The following is a 14,487-nucleotide window of genomic DNA, read 5'->3' on the forward strand; positions in this document are numbered from 1 at the left end:
TGTGGGGGCTTCTCTTGTTGCAGAGCATGGGCTCTAGGGCCTGTGAGGTTCAACAATTGAGGGCTCAGTAGCTGTGCCTTCTGGACTCTAGAGCCTGGGCTCAGTAGTGGTGGTGCACAGGCTTAATTACTCCGAGACATGTGGGATCTTCCCAGACCAGGGATCGAACCCATGTCCCTTGCATTGGCAGGCAGATTTCTATCCACTGTACCACCAAGGAAATCCTCCTTTTAATGTTTTGATGTTTAATTAATGTGCTGCTGAAATTTTAAAATTACTACTCTGCTTTCTCTAATGAAATTTTAAGATTACTACTCTGCTTTCTCTAATGACAGAAGGTTGAAGCACTTCTATCTCACACTAACATGATACACCAAGGATAAATAATAGTTCACTGGAAACACTTCTGGCTGAGGTGACACAGCAAGACGTTGAGATTTGAAAGGGGGATCAGTGGTCATGGCTGCCAGCGTGGCATGGGACTTCCGGGCAACCGTATTCTCTCTCTCCCATGAATAATGCCACCAAACAAGAACACTTGGTCAAACCAGATTCTCCGAGGGGTAAGTGAGTTAGTCCCTTCCCTCTCCAGTGAAAAATACTGTCAAGGATATTAGTTTCTGATCAAAAGAAAGTAAATTCACTTTGGGGAAAAAAAACACACACACAAAAACATCTCATACATGACTTTTAACATAGCAGTAGTGGAAAGTGTGAGCCCTATTTGGAAGCAGAATTTAAAATACTGTTTTAAAGGGATTTGATAAGAGCAGTATATTCTTTGAAAAAAGGTTCTGGATCAGCTCACTGAGATAGTGATGTTCACTTTACATAGGTAAAATTACATGAAATTTGAAATTCCAAACAAATATTTTCAGGAGATAAATACAATTATAGGTGCTTTTATTCCTTCAACTCCATTTCCAGAATTTAATGTTCGGTTGTTTAAACTGCTTTCTCTCCTGTATAATGTAAATGGGGAGCGGAACACATGGTAGACGCACAAGAGATGAGACAGAAGCACAGCAGTAAGGCAGAGACGAGGACACAGGAGACAGGTAAGCTGAATGACCACCCCCGCCAAGAAGTCCACACCCGAGTTCCTGGAACCCAGGACTGTGCTGCCGTCCATGGCAAAAGGGACTGAGCAGATTGATTAAATTCGGGATGTTGAGATGGGGAGGGTACCATGGATTACCTGGGTAGACCCAAGGTAACCACAGGACCCACAAGGAGGCAGGAGGAGCAGACACAGAGAAGATGATGCACAGATGGAAATAGACGGAGAAATGATGTGACGAGGAGCCACACACAGGCCAGGGGACACAGGCAGCCTGTGGAGGCCAGATACGGAAGACACTGAGCCTCCCCTAGAGCATCCAACACCCTGACTTTAGCCACTGAGACCGATTTGGGCCCTCTGACTTCCTGAGTTGTAAGAAAATGCATTTGTAGAAATTAGCTACAGCGGCAGCAGGAAACTGACATAACAAATGACTGTGAAGTGTATGAGCAGCCTGGACCACGGCAGTGGCCACATCTGGGCATGGCCACGTGCAGGGCACAGGAGCCGTGCACCTGCATGGTGCCTGCTCTGTATCCCTTTCCCCCTCATGGAACCCCTAGATCTCTGCCCCCACCCCTACTCCACCCTGGTCTGCAGCCGCACGTGCCTCAGGGGAAGCTGACCCACCCCTAACACCAGGGGAGCTTTCCACTTCCTGGAAACTGGTCACCACCACCCCCACCCAGACCTGTTCACAGCTCCAGACCTGAGTCAAGCAGCGCCTTGCTCTTTCCTAAGAGCACACAGGTAACCTAAATTGTTCTGCTCACACAAAAGGGAAGGGCTCTGTTTCTGGCTTTCTCTATACGTGAACTAGGAAGGAGGGCCCCAGCTGCTGCTGCTAACATCAGGGAGGAACCAGAGGGAAAGGGCGGAGGAGAGAAACAGGGCACATGTGGCCACAGACATGGCTGTAGCAGCCTCATCTCCAGCTGCTCTTGTAGGAGAGTGAAACATTTCTCTTATGGACAAGACAATTTGAACTCTGGCACCTTTTTTTCTGTTAGGGTGATAAAACCCTCCTAACGGATTCTGGAGGTCAGAACCTTGTGACACTTTAGCTACAGAGTAAAAGGAAATGACTCACAAGTGTGAAGAGTCAAGAGGGAAAAAATTAGAACCTGGAAGTGGTGGTTAATATGCTAGTCGTTCGACTTCTAATAATCCGAATGTATTTTTTTAAGAAGGAGCAACATTTTCAATAAGCACAGGTGATAGTTTTCTGAAACTGGGCGGGGGAGAAAGGTTACATCCTTTCTCTGACAGTATTTTGTTTTTGTTTTTAACTTTACAATATTGTATTGGTTTTGAATTGCCTGAACAACCACTTTAGACACCATGAACGAAAAGTTTATCAGAGTGTCACTGAATTTCTTATGTTTCCTACAAATTTTTGTCTACTTGAAATTTTCTGATATTATCTACCTGATAGGTGAAAAAAGGGCTCTCATAGCTGCTCAGAACTGTTTCCCTGACTGCTGGGGAGGTCCAGGGCCATGCTTATTTCCTCTTCTATGACCTGTCTTTCACCTCCTTCATTCATTTTTCAATCAGCTTGTTTGTCTTCATGTCTACTCATAGGTGCTCTTCATACAGCAGAGATATGAACACTTTAACAACTGTATAAATAAATCTTTTTCCTGTTTTTCAAAATAAAGTCGAACCTCATTTAGTCTTTGGTTTGTGGGTTTCATCTCTTCCGAAGGTGGTCTACCACTTCCCAAGTTTATACGTTTCCCCTAGATTTTTTCCTAAATTCTTGATCACTTTGTATACTTAGATTTAAATCAACTTAGGCCTTAAACCAATGTGACTGTGTGCTGATGTACGTGATATGAAGTGAGATTTTGAGAAAGGGACAAACAAACAGGTTGCTCTAGCTTCCAGGGCTGTAGATTAGATTAGGTATTCGGTGCTAATCTCAGCGTCATTCCTTTGACATAGCTGTGGTTTCTGTTTGGAAGTCTGTATCACTTTCCCTTTAACCCCTGAAGGTGAAATGTCTGTTTAGTTTGGTGTCTGTTTTGCTAATTCTTCCTGGGGCTCACAGGCCCTTTCAGTTTAAGGCATGACTTTTTTTTAGCTCAGGTAAGCTTTCCTTACTCTTGGTTTAACTGTATGTCCTGTTCTTTTTTCCTTCTGCCCTCACAATGTCTGCAAAGTAGGTCTGCACCTATGGTCTTATCTATTAATATTAGTTTCTGAGTTCCATCTCTGATTTTTTTTTAATCAGTGTTGTGTGACAGATCCTCAGAAAACCAAGTTTGTCCTCAGCAGTGACTATTACCATTTTGAGTTTACCTACTAAATTTGTAAATTCATGCCGGAATTTGGAAAGAAAGAGGGATGCTCAGTGCTTGAAGCTCTCCTATTAAACACAAAGAGCTCTTTCTCAGGCTCCTGGAGGCAGTCAAACTTCCTGCAAAATTAGCTGTCATCCACTGTAAAGGTCACCAAAAGGGGCAAGAAGAGGAGGCTCAGGGAAATAGAAAAGCTGATCAGGAGGCAAAATGAGCTGCTAGGGATGCTACCCCTGTCACTGATATCTGCCCCCTTTTCCCCAAGGAAACCCTGTCTCCAGATTATACCCCAGAGGAACATTCCCGGTATGCTAAGCGGGGCTGGGAGATTGGGTCACATGGGTGGTTTCAGACTGATCAGGCCCAAGTAATACTCCCTGACTCTCAGGTTTGGAAAATTATTAACTCCTTACATAAAAGTACCCATTTTGGAAGAGATAATCTGGAAATCTTGCTCAAGCCTATTCTCTACCATCCCCAGTTGGCTAAGGTTGTTAGGTCACACAGAATTGTGATACCTGTCTAAGAAATAATCCAAAAACCAGACCCTTGCTACCTCCTCTAATTAAACCTGTCCAACATTGGGGATCATACCCAGGAGAGGACTGGCAGGTGGATTTTACAGCCATGCCAAAGATCCAAGGGTTTTCTTATTTGCTAGTCTTTACTGACTTTATTGACACATTCACAGGATGGATTGAAGCGTTCCCTACTAAGATAGAGAGAGCCACAGAAGTCTGTAAAGCTCTGCTGAAGGAGATAGTACCTAGGTTTGGGTTGCCTCGATCACTTCAGAGTGACAGTGGGCCCTCATTTACAGCCACGATATCCCAGAACCTGGCCGCATGCTTAGGCATAAAATACCGCCTCCACTCATCCTGGAGGTCTCAGGCTTTGGGAAAGGTAGAGAGAGCCAACCAGACTCTTAAAAGGGCTCTGGCCAAGCTATATCAAGAAACACATAAAAGTGGATCCATATGCTACCCATAGCCCTCATGAGGGTATGGACAGCCCCCAAATGGCCACTATTATTAAGCCCTTATGAAATGATGTATGGACATCCATTCTTAACTTCTGATTTGTTTTCTTATGAGGACACCAATACTCTCTTAAAACATATAATTGACCTGGGAAGGTTTCAACAAGAACTCCAATGATATGGAGAACAGATCCTCCGTAGACCACAGGAAAACTTGAAAAATCCCCAGGTAGAGCCAGGGGACCTAGTAAAGACCTGGCAAGAAAAAGGGAGTCCAAGCCAGCTGTCCAAGAAATGGGCAGGACCATATCAGGCTGTCCTAGTAACTTCAACTGCTATAAAAGTGAGGGGTCTATCTGCCTGGGTCCACAATTCTAGAATAAAACCATATGGCCTACAGGAGGGGGAGACGGGGACTGAGACTCCAAAACCAGACGACGACTATTCCTGTGAACCTGCTGAAGATCTCAGACTCTTGTTCAGGTGGAACCCCATCAGATAAGTAAATCATCCTATGATGTTCTTGCTCTTTCTAATCATGTCTCCCTGTGTGGCTATTAATCTCTCCCTAAACGAGGCATATACGCTTGCAAACCACACTGCTTCTCGACTCAACCTAACCAGTCCCTGCTGGATCTGCATTAATGGCAGAAGTTGGGGGTATGTCCAACCTATCCCAGGGTATCAGTGGCCCACCCTTCCAACCGAGCTACATGCTGTTACCCAGCGCACTCCATCTGGTCATGGTATGGCGTTTTGGGAAAAAGGGGAAAAAAACTTCATGCCTCAGTATCAGCAACAACTGTCTATATTTACCCCCTCAATAACATCTGCAATCCCACCTGAGCCCTTATTTTCTCTCTTGACTAACATTCCCCAAGTGACCTTCCATATCTGTCTAAAAAGCGACTCCCTGACAGGGGTGTCAGTGGGAAATCTAGGCAACTCACAATGTGCGGTGACCTTCATGGTTGAAACTGATGGGAAAAACCAGGACCTAGAAATTTCACTAGGGTATTACGATTTAGCCCAAAGTCTGGGAACTAGAGGTTCTGGCAGAACTAACACACTATACCTATCCCTAAACATGAGGCTCTCCTCGGATGCTATTAACCAGTCTCGAAAATCCATATTCTGTTCTGGAGGACCAAAGAGCCATACCCATTCATCCTGGTTTCTAAATTGGGCAGGCAACTCTGACCCCCGTTATTCCCTTTTAGGGGTATGCTAAGTCACTTCAGTCATTTCCGACCCTGTGCGACCCCATAGACGGCAGCCCACCAGGCTCCCCCGTCCCTGGGATTCTCCAGACAAGAACACTGGAGTGGGCTGCCATTTCCTTCTCCAATGCATGAAAGTGAAAAGTGAAAGTGAAGTCACTCAGTCGTGTTCGACTCTTAGTGACCCCATGGATTGCAGCCTAACAGGCTCCTCCGTCCATGGGATTTTCCAAGCAAGAGTACTGGAGTGGGGTGCCATTGCCTTGGGTACCCACCCCTGAAAACCTAACCCTATGGTGGGAGCCTAAACGAAATACTCTGTACCTCGAGGACAAAACTCAGGATGCCTCGCAACACTTAAATCCCTTCCTAAATGCCCTCACTGCTGCTGGTTTTGCAGCAAGTGGAGTGACGGTCTCCTCCCAGCTACTAAGAGACTGCCCATGTTCCATTATGCCATGTTCCAGTTGTAAGGCAGATGGAAATCCTGTTCCTCTTTGGCAAACCTGTTTTGCTGCCCAGCTTAAACCCAGTCATGGTGTCTATTTCATATGTGGGGATAAAGCTTATTTATCCCTACCACCTTTTTGGTCAGGAACTTGCTTCCTAGGGCATGTTACACCCCACATAGATCTGGCCTGGAGTAATACTTCCTTGCCTTTACCAGTATATACCAACCAGAGGATACGTCATGCGGTAATACTTACCCCTCTTTCCCTGGCATTAGGACTGACTGCTGGTTTGATAGGAGCTGCCATGGGGGGAACTTCTTTACATAAATTTCAGCAGCTTTCTACCAACACTGCTGTATCCATAGAAAAAACGGCGAGGACCCTCCAACGCCTACAATCCCAGTTAGACTCCCTAGCTGCAACGGTCCTACAAAATCATCGGGCCCTAGATTTACTGACTGCAGGACAGGGGGGCACTTGTCTCTATCTAAAGGAAGAATGCTGTTTTTATTACAACCAGTCTGGGCAGGTCCAAGAAGATATCAAGGGGCTTTTGGAACAGGCCACAAAGATCCGGGATTTGAGTTCAACAAGTGCATGCAGTTCTCTTTCTCTCCCTTCTTGGCTCCTACCGTTCATGGGTCCAGTGATAACACTGTCTTATTACGCCTCCTATTTGGCCCCTGTATACTCCAGCTCCTTAACAAAGTTTATTTCCAGCAGACTCCAGCAGTTCCAAGCCAAATTGATGTTACCTCAAGGGTGGAAGCTGGTTTCAGATGTGGAACATCCCAACTTAGATTAGGTAGAGAGAAACCTCTGCTCTGCTAGGCAGGCCTATGCCCATGCACAGCAGGAAGAAATTACAGAAGAAAGAGACCTCTGCCCCAATTCCCAAGAAGTATCTTGAGTATGAAGCCTCTCAGGGAGGAGTTGTTAGGGGAAGCACACTGAAACCATCCACCCTGGCCAGGCACCATAGTAACATTTGCATGAGTTGTTTTATGACAGGAGATCCTGATAAGGAGGAACTAATAAACCACCACCAACCAGAAGAGTTCGGGAAAGGTTGAAAGGAGACACCGCATGTCCGTCCACTTCCCAGAATCCCTCTCGCTAGCATCCATCTTGGCTGAGCGATGCGTGCACCACCAAGAAAGACTCTGAATTAGAATGATTGGCCAAAGACCACCTGGAAACTAATCCCATCACCATAAAACACCATATTGAGAGCTACGCGGCAGAGCAGCTCTCCTGAGTTCCCTTACCCTACTGCTCTCCACCCGGGTGCCCTTCCCAATAAAATCTCTTGCTTTGTCAGCACGTGTCTCCTCCGACAATTCTTTTCCAAGTGTTAGACAAGAGCCCACTCTTGGGGCCTTGTAGGGGGCCCTCCCCCTTCCTGCAACAGTTATGTCCTGTTCTTTTTTCCTTCTGCCCTCACAATGTCTGCAAAGTAGGTCTGCACCTATGGTCTTATCTATTAATATTAGTTTCTGAGTTCCATCTCTGATTTTTTTTTAATCAGTGCTGTGCGACAGTTCTTCAGAAAACCAAGTTTGTCCTCAGCAGTGACTATTACCATTTTGAGTTTACCTACTAAATTTGTAAATTCAGAAATTAAAGTTGTTTTTTTTTTTTTTTAACTTTTAGCAAGTCTTTTGTTGCTCATATTATGGACCCTGTGTTCTGGACCTGCTGGGTGCTCCACCATGAGGGGACTGAGGACCCCTCGGCAAGGGCAGGGGTGGTGCACCCCTGGGACAGACGTCACACGTCTAGGAACTGCAGGGCATCGGCCAGCCTGCACTAAGTGGACCACACTTCCTGGCTCTGTCCTTGGAGCCAATAAATAAGAGCACACAAAACCGTGACTCCTCCAAGCAACGGCCACTCTGACTTTACAAGGTGTCCTGCTCTGCCCACACAAAAGCCTGAAGACACGTCACCTGCCGGGAAAGCCCCATGCATCTGACCAAGGCCAGGGAGAGAGCAAGGCCCCACAGGCCCCACGTGAGAAGAGGGCTTCACCCAGGCCTCAGAAAGCGCTGCCTTCTGTTCCAGGGACCCCATCATGGCTCAATGACCACCTGAAATCCAGAGGTGCTGACCCACCCCTTCCCCGAGAGCCCAGGGGGCACCTGGCAGGCTCAGGTGACCTGTCCGTGACCACCTCATGATTGCTGGGGACCTTCCCTGGACTGGAGTGAGCAAGGCCAGGGAGGCCCTCTGTCTCGTGCTCAGAGGTCACTGGGGGCTGAGTGAAGGAGGGGAGGTAAGAGGGAGCCAGAAGCACACACGTCAGCCACCTGCTCAAAAGGCCACAAGGTTGCCTCGTCATGGCAAGGCCAAGAGAACCCAGCAAGTGCTAACTTATACTTCCTCTGAAACCTCAGCATCATAGAGGGTGGAGCCAGTGAAACCGAGTCCCCATAGCCAACAACCTGTGAGAGCCAACAGCCTTGACAGTCCATTACTTTGGGGTTAGTAGGGCTTAAGACACCAGAATTAAAAGGTAAAAAAGTGACGAATGACATACCTGAATGATTTTAGGCAATACATCAACTCCATTCTTAGTGTTTTGTGTTGCAGTTAGATACTTTTTTTCCAAAAAGAAAGTCACCATCCACTTAATGAAGACAACACGAGCTGCCATGTATGGGATCTTTGTGCTGTAAATGCTCTCATTGTCTCGAGTGGTAGTGACATACACAGGCTTTGGTCTCAGGTGGGGGATGTCTGCAGGACAAGAGAACACATGATCAGGTTAGCGAATCTTTTTTTTTTAATGTGGACCATTTCTAAAGTCTTTATGGAATCTGTCACAATATTGCTTCTGCTCTATGTTTCCGTTTTTTAGCCATGAGGCATGTGGGATCTCAGTTCCCCAACCAGGGATTGAACCTGCACCCTCCGCTTTGGAAGGTGAGATCCTAACCACTGGACCACAGGGAAGTCCCCAGGTTCATGACTCTTAACATCATATAACCCCTAAGAATGTTTCCATTTCTAATTAAATAGACATACATCTGGTTGCTTAAATGCTGCTGTTTAGTTGCTGAGTCGTGTCTGCCTCTTTTGTGACCCCACAGACTGTAGTCCACTAGGCTTCTCTGTCTGCGGGGATTCTCCTGGCAAGAATACTGGAGAGGGTTGCCATGCCCTCCTCCAGGGTATCTTCCCGACCCCAGGGATCAATATACCATGATCCGTATCAAATTACTCCTGAGTTACAGGACCCACAGATGGCCTTTATTGCTCATGACTCAGGCAAATCTCAGTCTGTACAAATAGTTAAAATCATTTATTAAGAAACTGGAAAACTCTTACAACAAAGTGACTATTAAATATGAAAAAAGAATTATTTTACTTAATCATTGTAAGAGACTGCACACACAGCTATCAGTACTCACCCAGCACAGGCTTGTAGATGTTGGTTAACTTGGTAAACGAGGGAAACAGATGAGGAAGGTAATACTTTCGAAACAACGTAAACAGAAATTTAAACCCAGTCTCCTGATTCTCCTTATGCTTCCACTCCAAGCTTGCAGCCTTCAGATAATAGTAATGGGGGTGGGGGGGAGAACATACATATAGTTACACTTCACATTAATGAATATCAACTGAAATGCTGATACACTGTTAAAACCCCTATCCTAAATGAAACACTTGACAAATAGCATTGACCATCATGTAATAACATCTTAATACTCAAATGATTCCAAGAATGAATACTTCAAAACAAAACAGCAACTACATAAAAAACAGCATTTTTACTGGATATTCAAGAAAGAAAAAAATCAAAGCTTATGTATCTTTTAAACTTGCCCCACTACATCATTCCTGTATTTTTTTTTCCATGTTCCTTGTGATGATTTAACACTCTTTGTGCCCTTAAAATGTTTATCCAGAAGTAGTGCAAAAGATGCAGAAGGCAATGGCACCCCACTCCAGTACTCTTGCCTGGAAAATCCCATGGATGGAGGAGACTGGTAGGCTGCAGTCCATGGGGTCGCTAAGAGTCAGACACGACTGAGCGACTTCATTTTCACTTTTCACTTTCATGCATTGGAGAAGGAAATGGCAACCCACTCCAGTGTTCTTGCCTGGAGAATCCCAGGGACGAGGGAGCCTGCTGGGCTGCTGTCTATGGGGTCGCACAGAGTCGGACACGACTGAAGTGACTTAGCAGCAGCAGCAGCAGCAATGCAAAAGAGGCCATTTATAATACACAAGAATTAAAGAAACAATCTCTTGCAAGAATTTCATACCATGTTACCTACATGAAAAAAAAAAATCATTATCAAAAGGCAAAGCTACAGAATCTTGCCAAGGGCACAAAAAGCAATCCAAAGGCTACATGTGTAACTGAATCACTGCTCTATGCACCTGAAACTGACATGACATTGTAAATCAACTATTTTTCAATTAAAAAAAAACAAAACAATCTGCAGGCTGGGATAAGCCATTAAGTTTAAAACTCCCATGTGTGAAGACACTGCTTCCCCGTCAAATAGCCAGCTCTGTGTAGGCCCGGACGGAACGTTGCAAACACTTCCTCTGCAGGGAGTGACCCGCATAGGTCAGGAATCCAAAGAGGTGATTGAGAGCCATCTCCTACCACCCAGGGAAACGCGGTGTGAACAGGCCCTTCGAGAGTGCCTACTGGTGGCTGTCATGTTTGTGAGACCACCGAGCTCCAGAGCAAAGCATCCCAACATCCTCCTGACCAGCCCACCTGGAGCACCTGCAGTCCAGGGACGAGGGGCCCAGTGTCCATCACCTGTCAGAATCAATTCAGGTAAGGCAAGGAGGAAGCTTGACTCCGAGGACCCACCTGCCCGACAGAGCGGGGAAGGAGGGGCAAGTGGACACTACATACAACCCTGCACACGGCAGAGAGGGCTCACTGCCACCCTCTACCAGTCCTCCTCTGATGGGATCCGGGGTGTTATGGGATCAGCGTGTCACACAGCTCATTAGTGACACATCTGGAATGAAACCCAAGTCCCCCAGCACACCAGGGTTCTGGCTACTCTGCTGTTTTTCTGCGACGGATAGAAGGCTGGACCTGACCACTCCTGGACAGATGGGGCTGAGATATGGGCAGCAGGGGCCGACACGGCCACGACCCAGGGCTTCCCAGAGGTGAGAAGACCCAGGCTGGCACTCAGGATGCGGGAGTCCTGAGCTTGTGGTGCTGCTAGAGGAACCGGGGAGAGAACAGCAGATGGGGTGACCCTGAGGGGCACGGGGGGCAGAGGGGGCAGAGGAAACACAGCCTTCAGAGAAAACTGGAAAAGAGGGGGAGTGGGGGGTCATCCCAGGAGAGACCCTGAGGAAGGAGGGGTTCCCTCGAGTCGTCCAGAGGTCCAGGATGGCCAACACTCGTGTTCTTCTCTGGACCTGACACACCAGACCCTGGTCACCCTGGGCCCCCAATTTCACAGTGATGGGACAAAAAAGGCAAGTGACAGCGGGTGTCATGGGCCCAGTGGGTGAGGAACTGGATGGGCAGAGGTTACACATCAGGTGAAGCTGAAGTTCCAATACTTTGGCCACGTGCTGCAAAGAGCTGACTCACTGGAAAAGACCCTGATGCTGGGAAAGACAGAGGGCAAGAGAGAAGGGTGTGACAGAGGATGAGATGGTTGCATGGCATCACCAACTCAACGGACATGAGTTTGAGCAAGTTCCGGGAGTTGGTGATGGACAGGGAGGCCTGGCGTGCTGCAGTCCACGGGGTTACAAAGAGTCGGACACAACTTGGTGACTGAACAACAACAACAACACACCAGGTTGTGAGAGAAAGGACAGAGCCTGAACGTATGCCCTGGAGAAGCTCAGGGACCAGGGATGTGTTCGCTGAGAGGAAAGAAACAGTAGCATTTCCCAAGCCACATCAACGTCCAGAAATACTGACCGAGAGACACAAATTCCCTGGTGAAATCAGAAGTGAATGATTTGTTAAGAGAAAGGATCATCTGACATAAAGGAGGCTGTGCTAGTAACAGGAAGAGATAATCCACAGATTTCCTTCAGGCCCCTGCCCTTTGCCCATCACTCGGGACCCGCCCGGTCAGCCCCAGGGCCTGCTCCTCCCCCATCCATCCTCCTCAGCACAGAGAATGGGGCAGCGGAAGAGCAAACAGGCAAAAACAGAGACAGGGAGATAACAGAAACTGCTACACTGGTCTCTGCCCCTGGCTCATGGCACAGAGGCCCTAGCTCCCTGCTCACTTCTTTGTGACCAGAGCTCTGGGCAACTCTGAAGGGGCTCCCAGATGGGGCTGGTCACCAGCAGGACCAAGCCATGGTTGGAAGCTCAGAATTTTCAGTTCTCTCCCTGCCGCTTGCACCACTGTTCCAAGAGGAGAGAGTGGCTGGAAATGGAGTTGATAACTGATTGTCTCTCCTGCGAAGAAGCCACCATAAAAATCCCAACAGCCCTGGGTTTCAGGCAGTATCCGGGTTGAATACATGGAGACTCCAGGAGGGTGACGCACCCCCATCCACAGCGACAGAAGACCCTGCACTCATGACCCCCCACCCCAGACCTCACCCCGTGTGTGTCTTCATCCAGCTGTCACCTGTGTCCTTTGCCACACCCTTTCCTAAACGGGCAACTGAACCAACGCTTCCCCCAGTTCTGTGAGCTACTGTAAAATTCACTGAACCTGAGGAGGGAGTCATGGGACTCTCTGATTTGTAGCCAAACTGGATGGAAGCTGTGGGCAACCTGGGGACCGGCTACCTGTGACTGGCACTGAGTGGGGGCGGGAGGGATACAGGCCAGAGAACTTTCCTGTGAGATCTGAGACCACCTCGGGGAGGCAGGGTTGGAAGTGAGTGAAACTGTGGCACTGGTATTGCAGAGAACGACTTGGTGACTCAGATGCCCATGCATTTGGTGAGAAGTGTCATATATGAAGTGAATAATATGAGATTGTATGAAAGTAAAGGAGGCAGATGGAGGATGGAACTGCTTCCTTTACACACACACACACACACACACACACACACACACACAGTAGCATGCAGGCCTGGTCTTTGCTGAAGCATCCCAGCATACATTCTACATTTAGTGAAATATCATATAAAATCACCAAGAAAAAACAAAAGTAAAAAATACGGACAAACAGGAAGAGAAGCGGCAGTGTTTTCTCTTCCCTAGTGAGGATGTGAACATCACTGACTCATCCATGGGTCCGCTCATACCTGAGTAACCATGTATTTCAACAGTACTTGAAGAAAAAAGCACGTTTGGTCCTCGGTGATCTTCTCCCCTGATACGGCTGGCAGCAGTGGAGTGATTTCTTCCGGATGGATCTTCGCTGCAGAGTGGGAAACAAGGAAAGCTCCTTCACCAAAGTTAAATTTCAAACAGGGCTTTAAAAATGGCCTCTATTAAAACACATGTGTCTATATGGAATACAGACAAATGGTAATGATTAACCTATTTGCAAGGCCTGAATAGGTGTAGATGTAGAGAAGGGACAGGTGGACACGTGGGGAAAGAGGAGGTGGGCCCAACTGAGAGAGTAGGACTGACACATTTATGCTACTGTGTGTAAAATGGACAGGTAGTGGGATGCTGCAGTAAAGCACAGGGAGCTCAGCTTGGTGCTTTGACATGACCAAGAGGGGTGGGATGTGGGGTGGAGTGGGAGAGGGGCTCAAAAGGGAGGGGATATATGTATACTTGTAGCTGATGCACGTTGCTGTATGGCAGAAACCAATACAACATTGCAAAGCAATTACCCTCCAATTAAAAAAATTTTTTAAAGTGCCTCACTTCACTGTATAGTAGAAACCAGCACAACGTTGTAAATCAACTATACTCCGATAAAAATTTTAAAAGGTAAAGCAACATAAAATAACCACATACAATACAGGTACCAAGCACTGGAACTGCTCACACCGCAGGTCAGGCCACGTGACCAGGGACAGATGCCCACAAAGCCACCTCCCTCACTGGACCATTCCTCACCCTTGCACCTTCTGCTCTGACCAGCCCAAAGTCAAATACCTGTCACTGGACAATACAGTGATCTGCAGTGACAAATCAGTGGCCCTAATGGGCAAGTTCCTTGAAAACTCCCTGGGCTCAAAAGATGGCTTTACTAGTCCCATGAGGCCACCACTGCTCTTCCATGAAAACTGCATGAAAAGGCACACCTGGTGATAAAGAGCCTGGAGCATCAGAGACTTCCCTGGTAGTCCAGTAGTTAAGAATCTGCCTTCCAATGCAGGGAACATGGGTTCAGCCCCTGGTTGCGGAGGTAAGATCACACATGCCACGAGGCAACTAAGCCCAAGCAATGCAACTACTGAGCCCAAGTGCTGCAATGAAGAGAGGGCATGCCAGAACGGAGATTCCATGTGCCACAAATAAGATCCTATGCAGCTGGATCATAAAGAAAGCTAAGCGCTGAGGAAATGATGCTTTTGAACTGTGGTGTTGGAGAAG

The 14,487-nt window shown here is 47.3% G+C and overlaps 1 protein-coding gene across 1 annotated transcript in view; it reads right to left on the reverse strand.

Moving 5' to 3' along the window:
- RALGAPA2 (Ral GTPase activating protein catalytic subunit alpha 2) overlaps nt 1-14,487 on the reverse strand; it is a 261,082-nt gene that overhangs the window by 189,433 nt on the left and 57,162 nt on the right. The window contains 3 exon segments of the mRNA XM_055544102.1: nt 8,557-8,756; nt 9,431-9,569; nt 13,236-13,351. Of these exon segments, the coding sequence (XP_055400077.1) occupies nt 8,557-8,756; nt 9,431-9,569; nt 13,236-13,351 (455 nt within the window).

The sequence above is a fragment of the Bubalus kerabau genome, chromosome 13 (genome assembly GCF_029407905.1).
Source record: "Bubalus kerabau isolate K-KA32 ecotype Philippines breed swamp buffalo chromosome 13, PCC_UOA_SB_1v2, whole genome shotgun sequence".
Taxonomy (NCBI): Eukaryota; Metazoa; Chordata; class Mammalia; order Artiodactyla; family Bovidae; genus Bubalus; species Bubalus kerabau.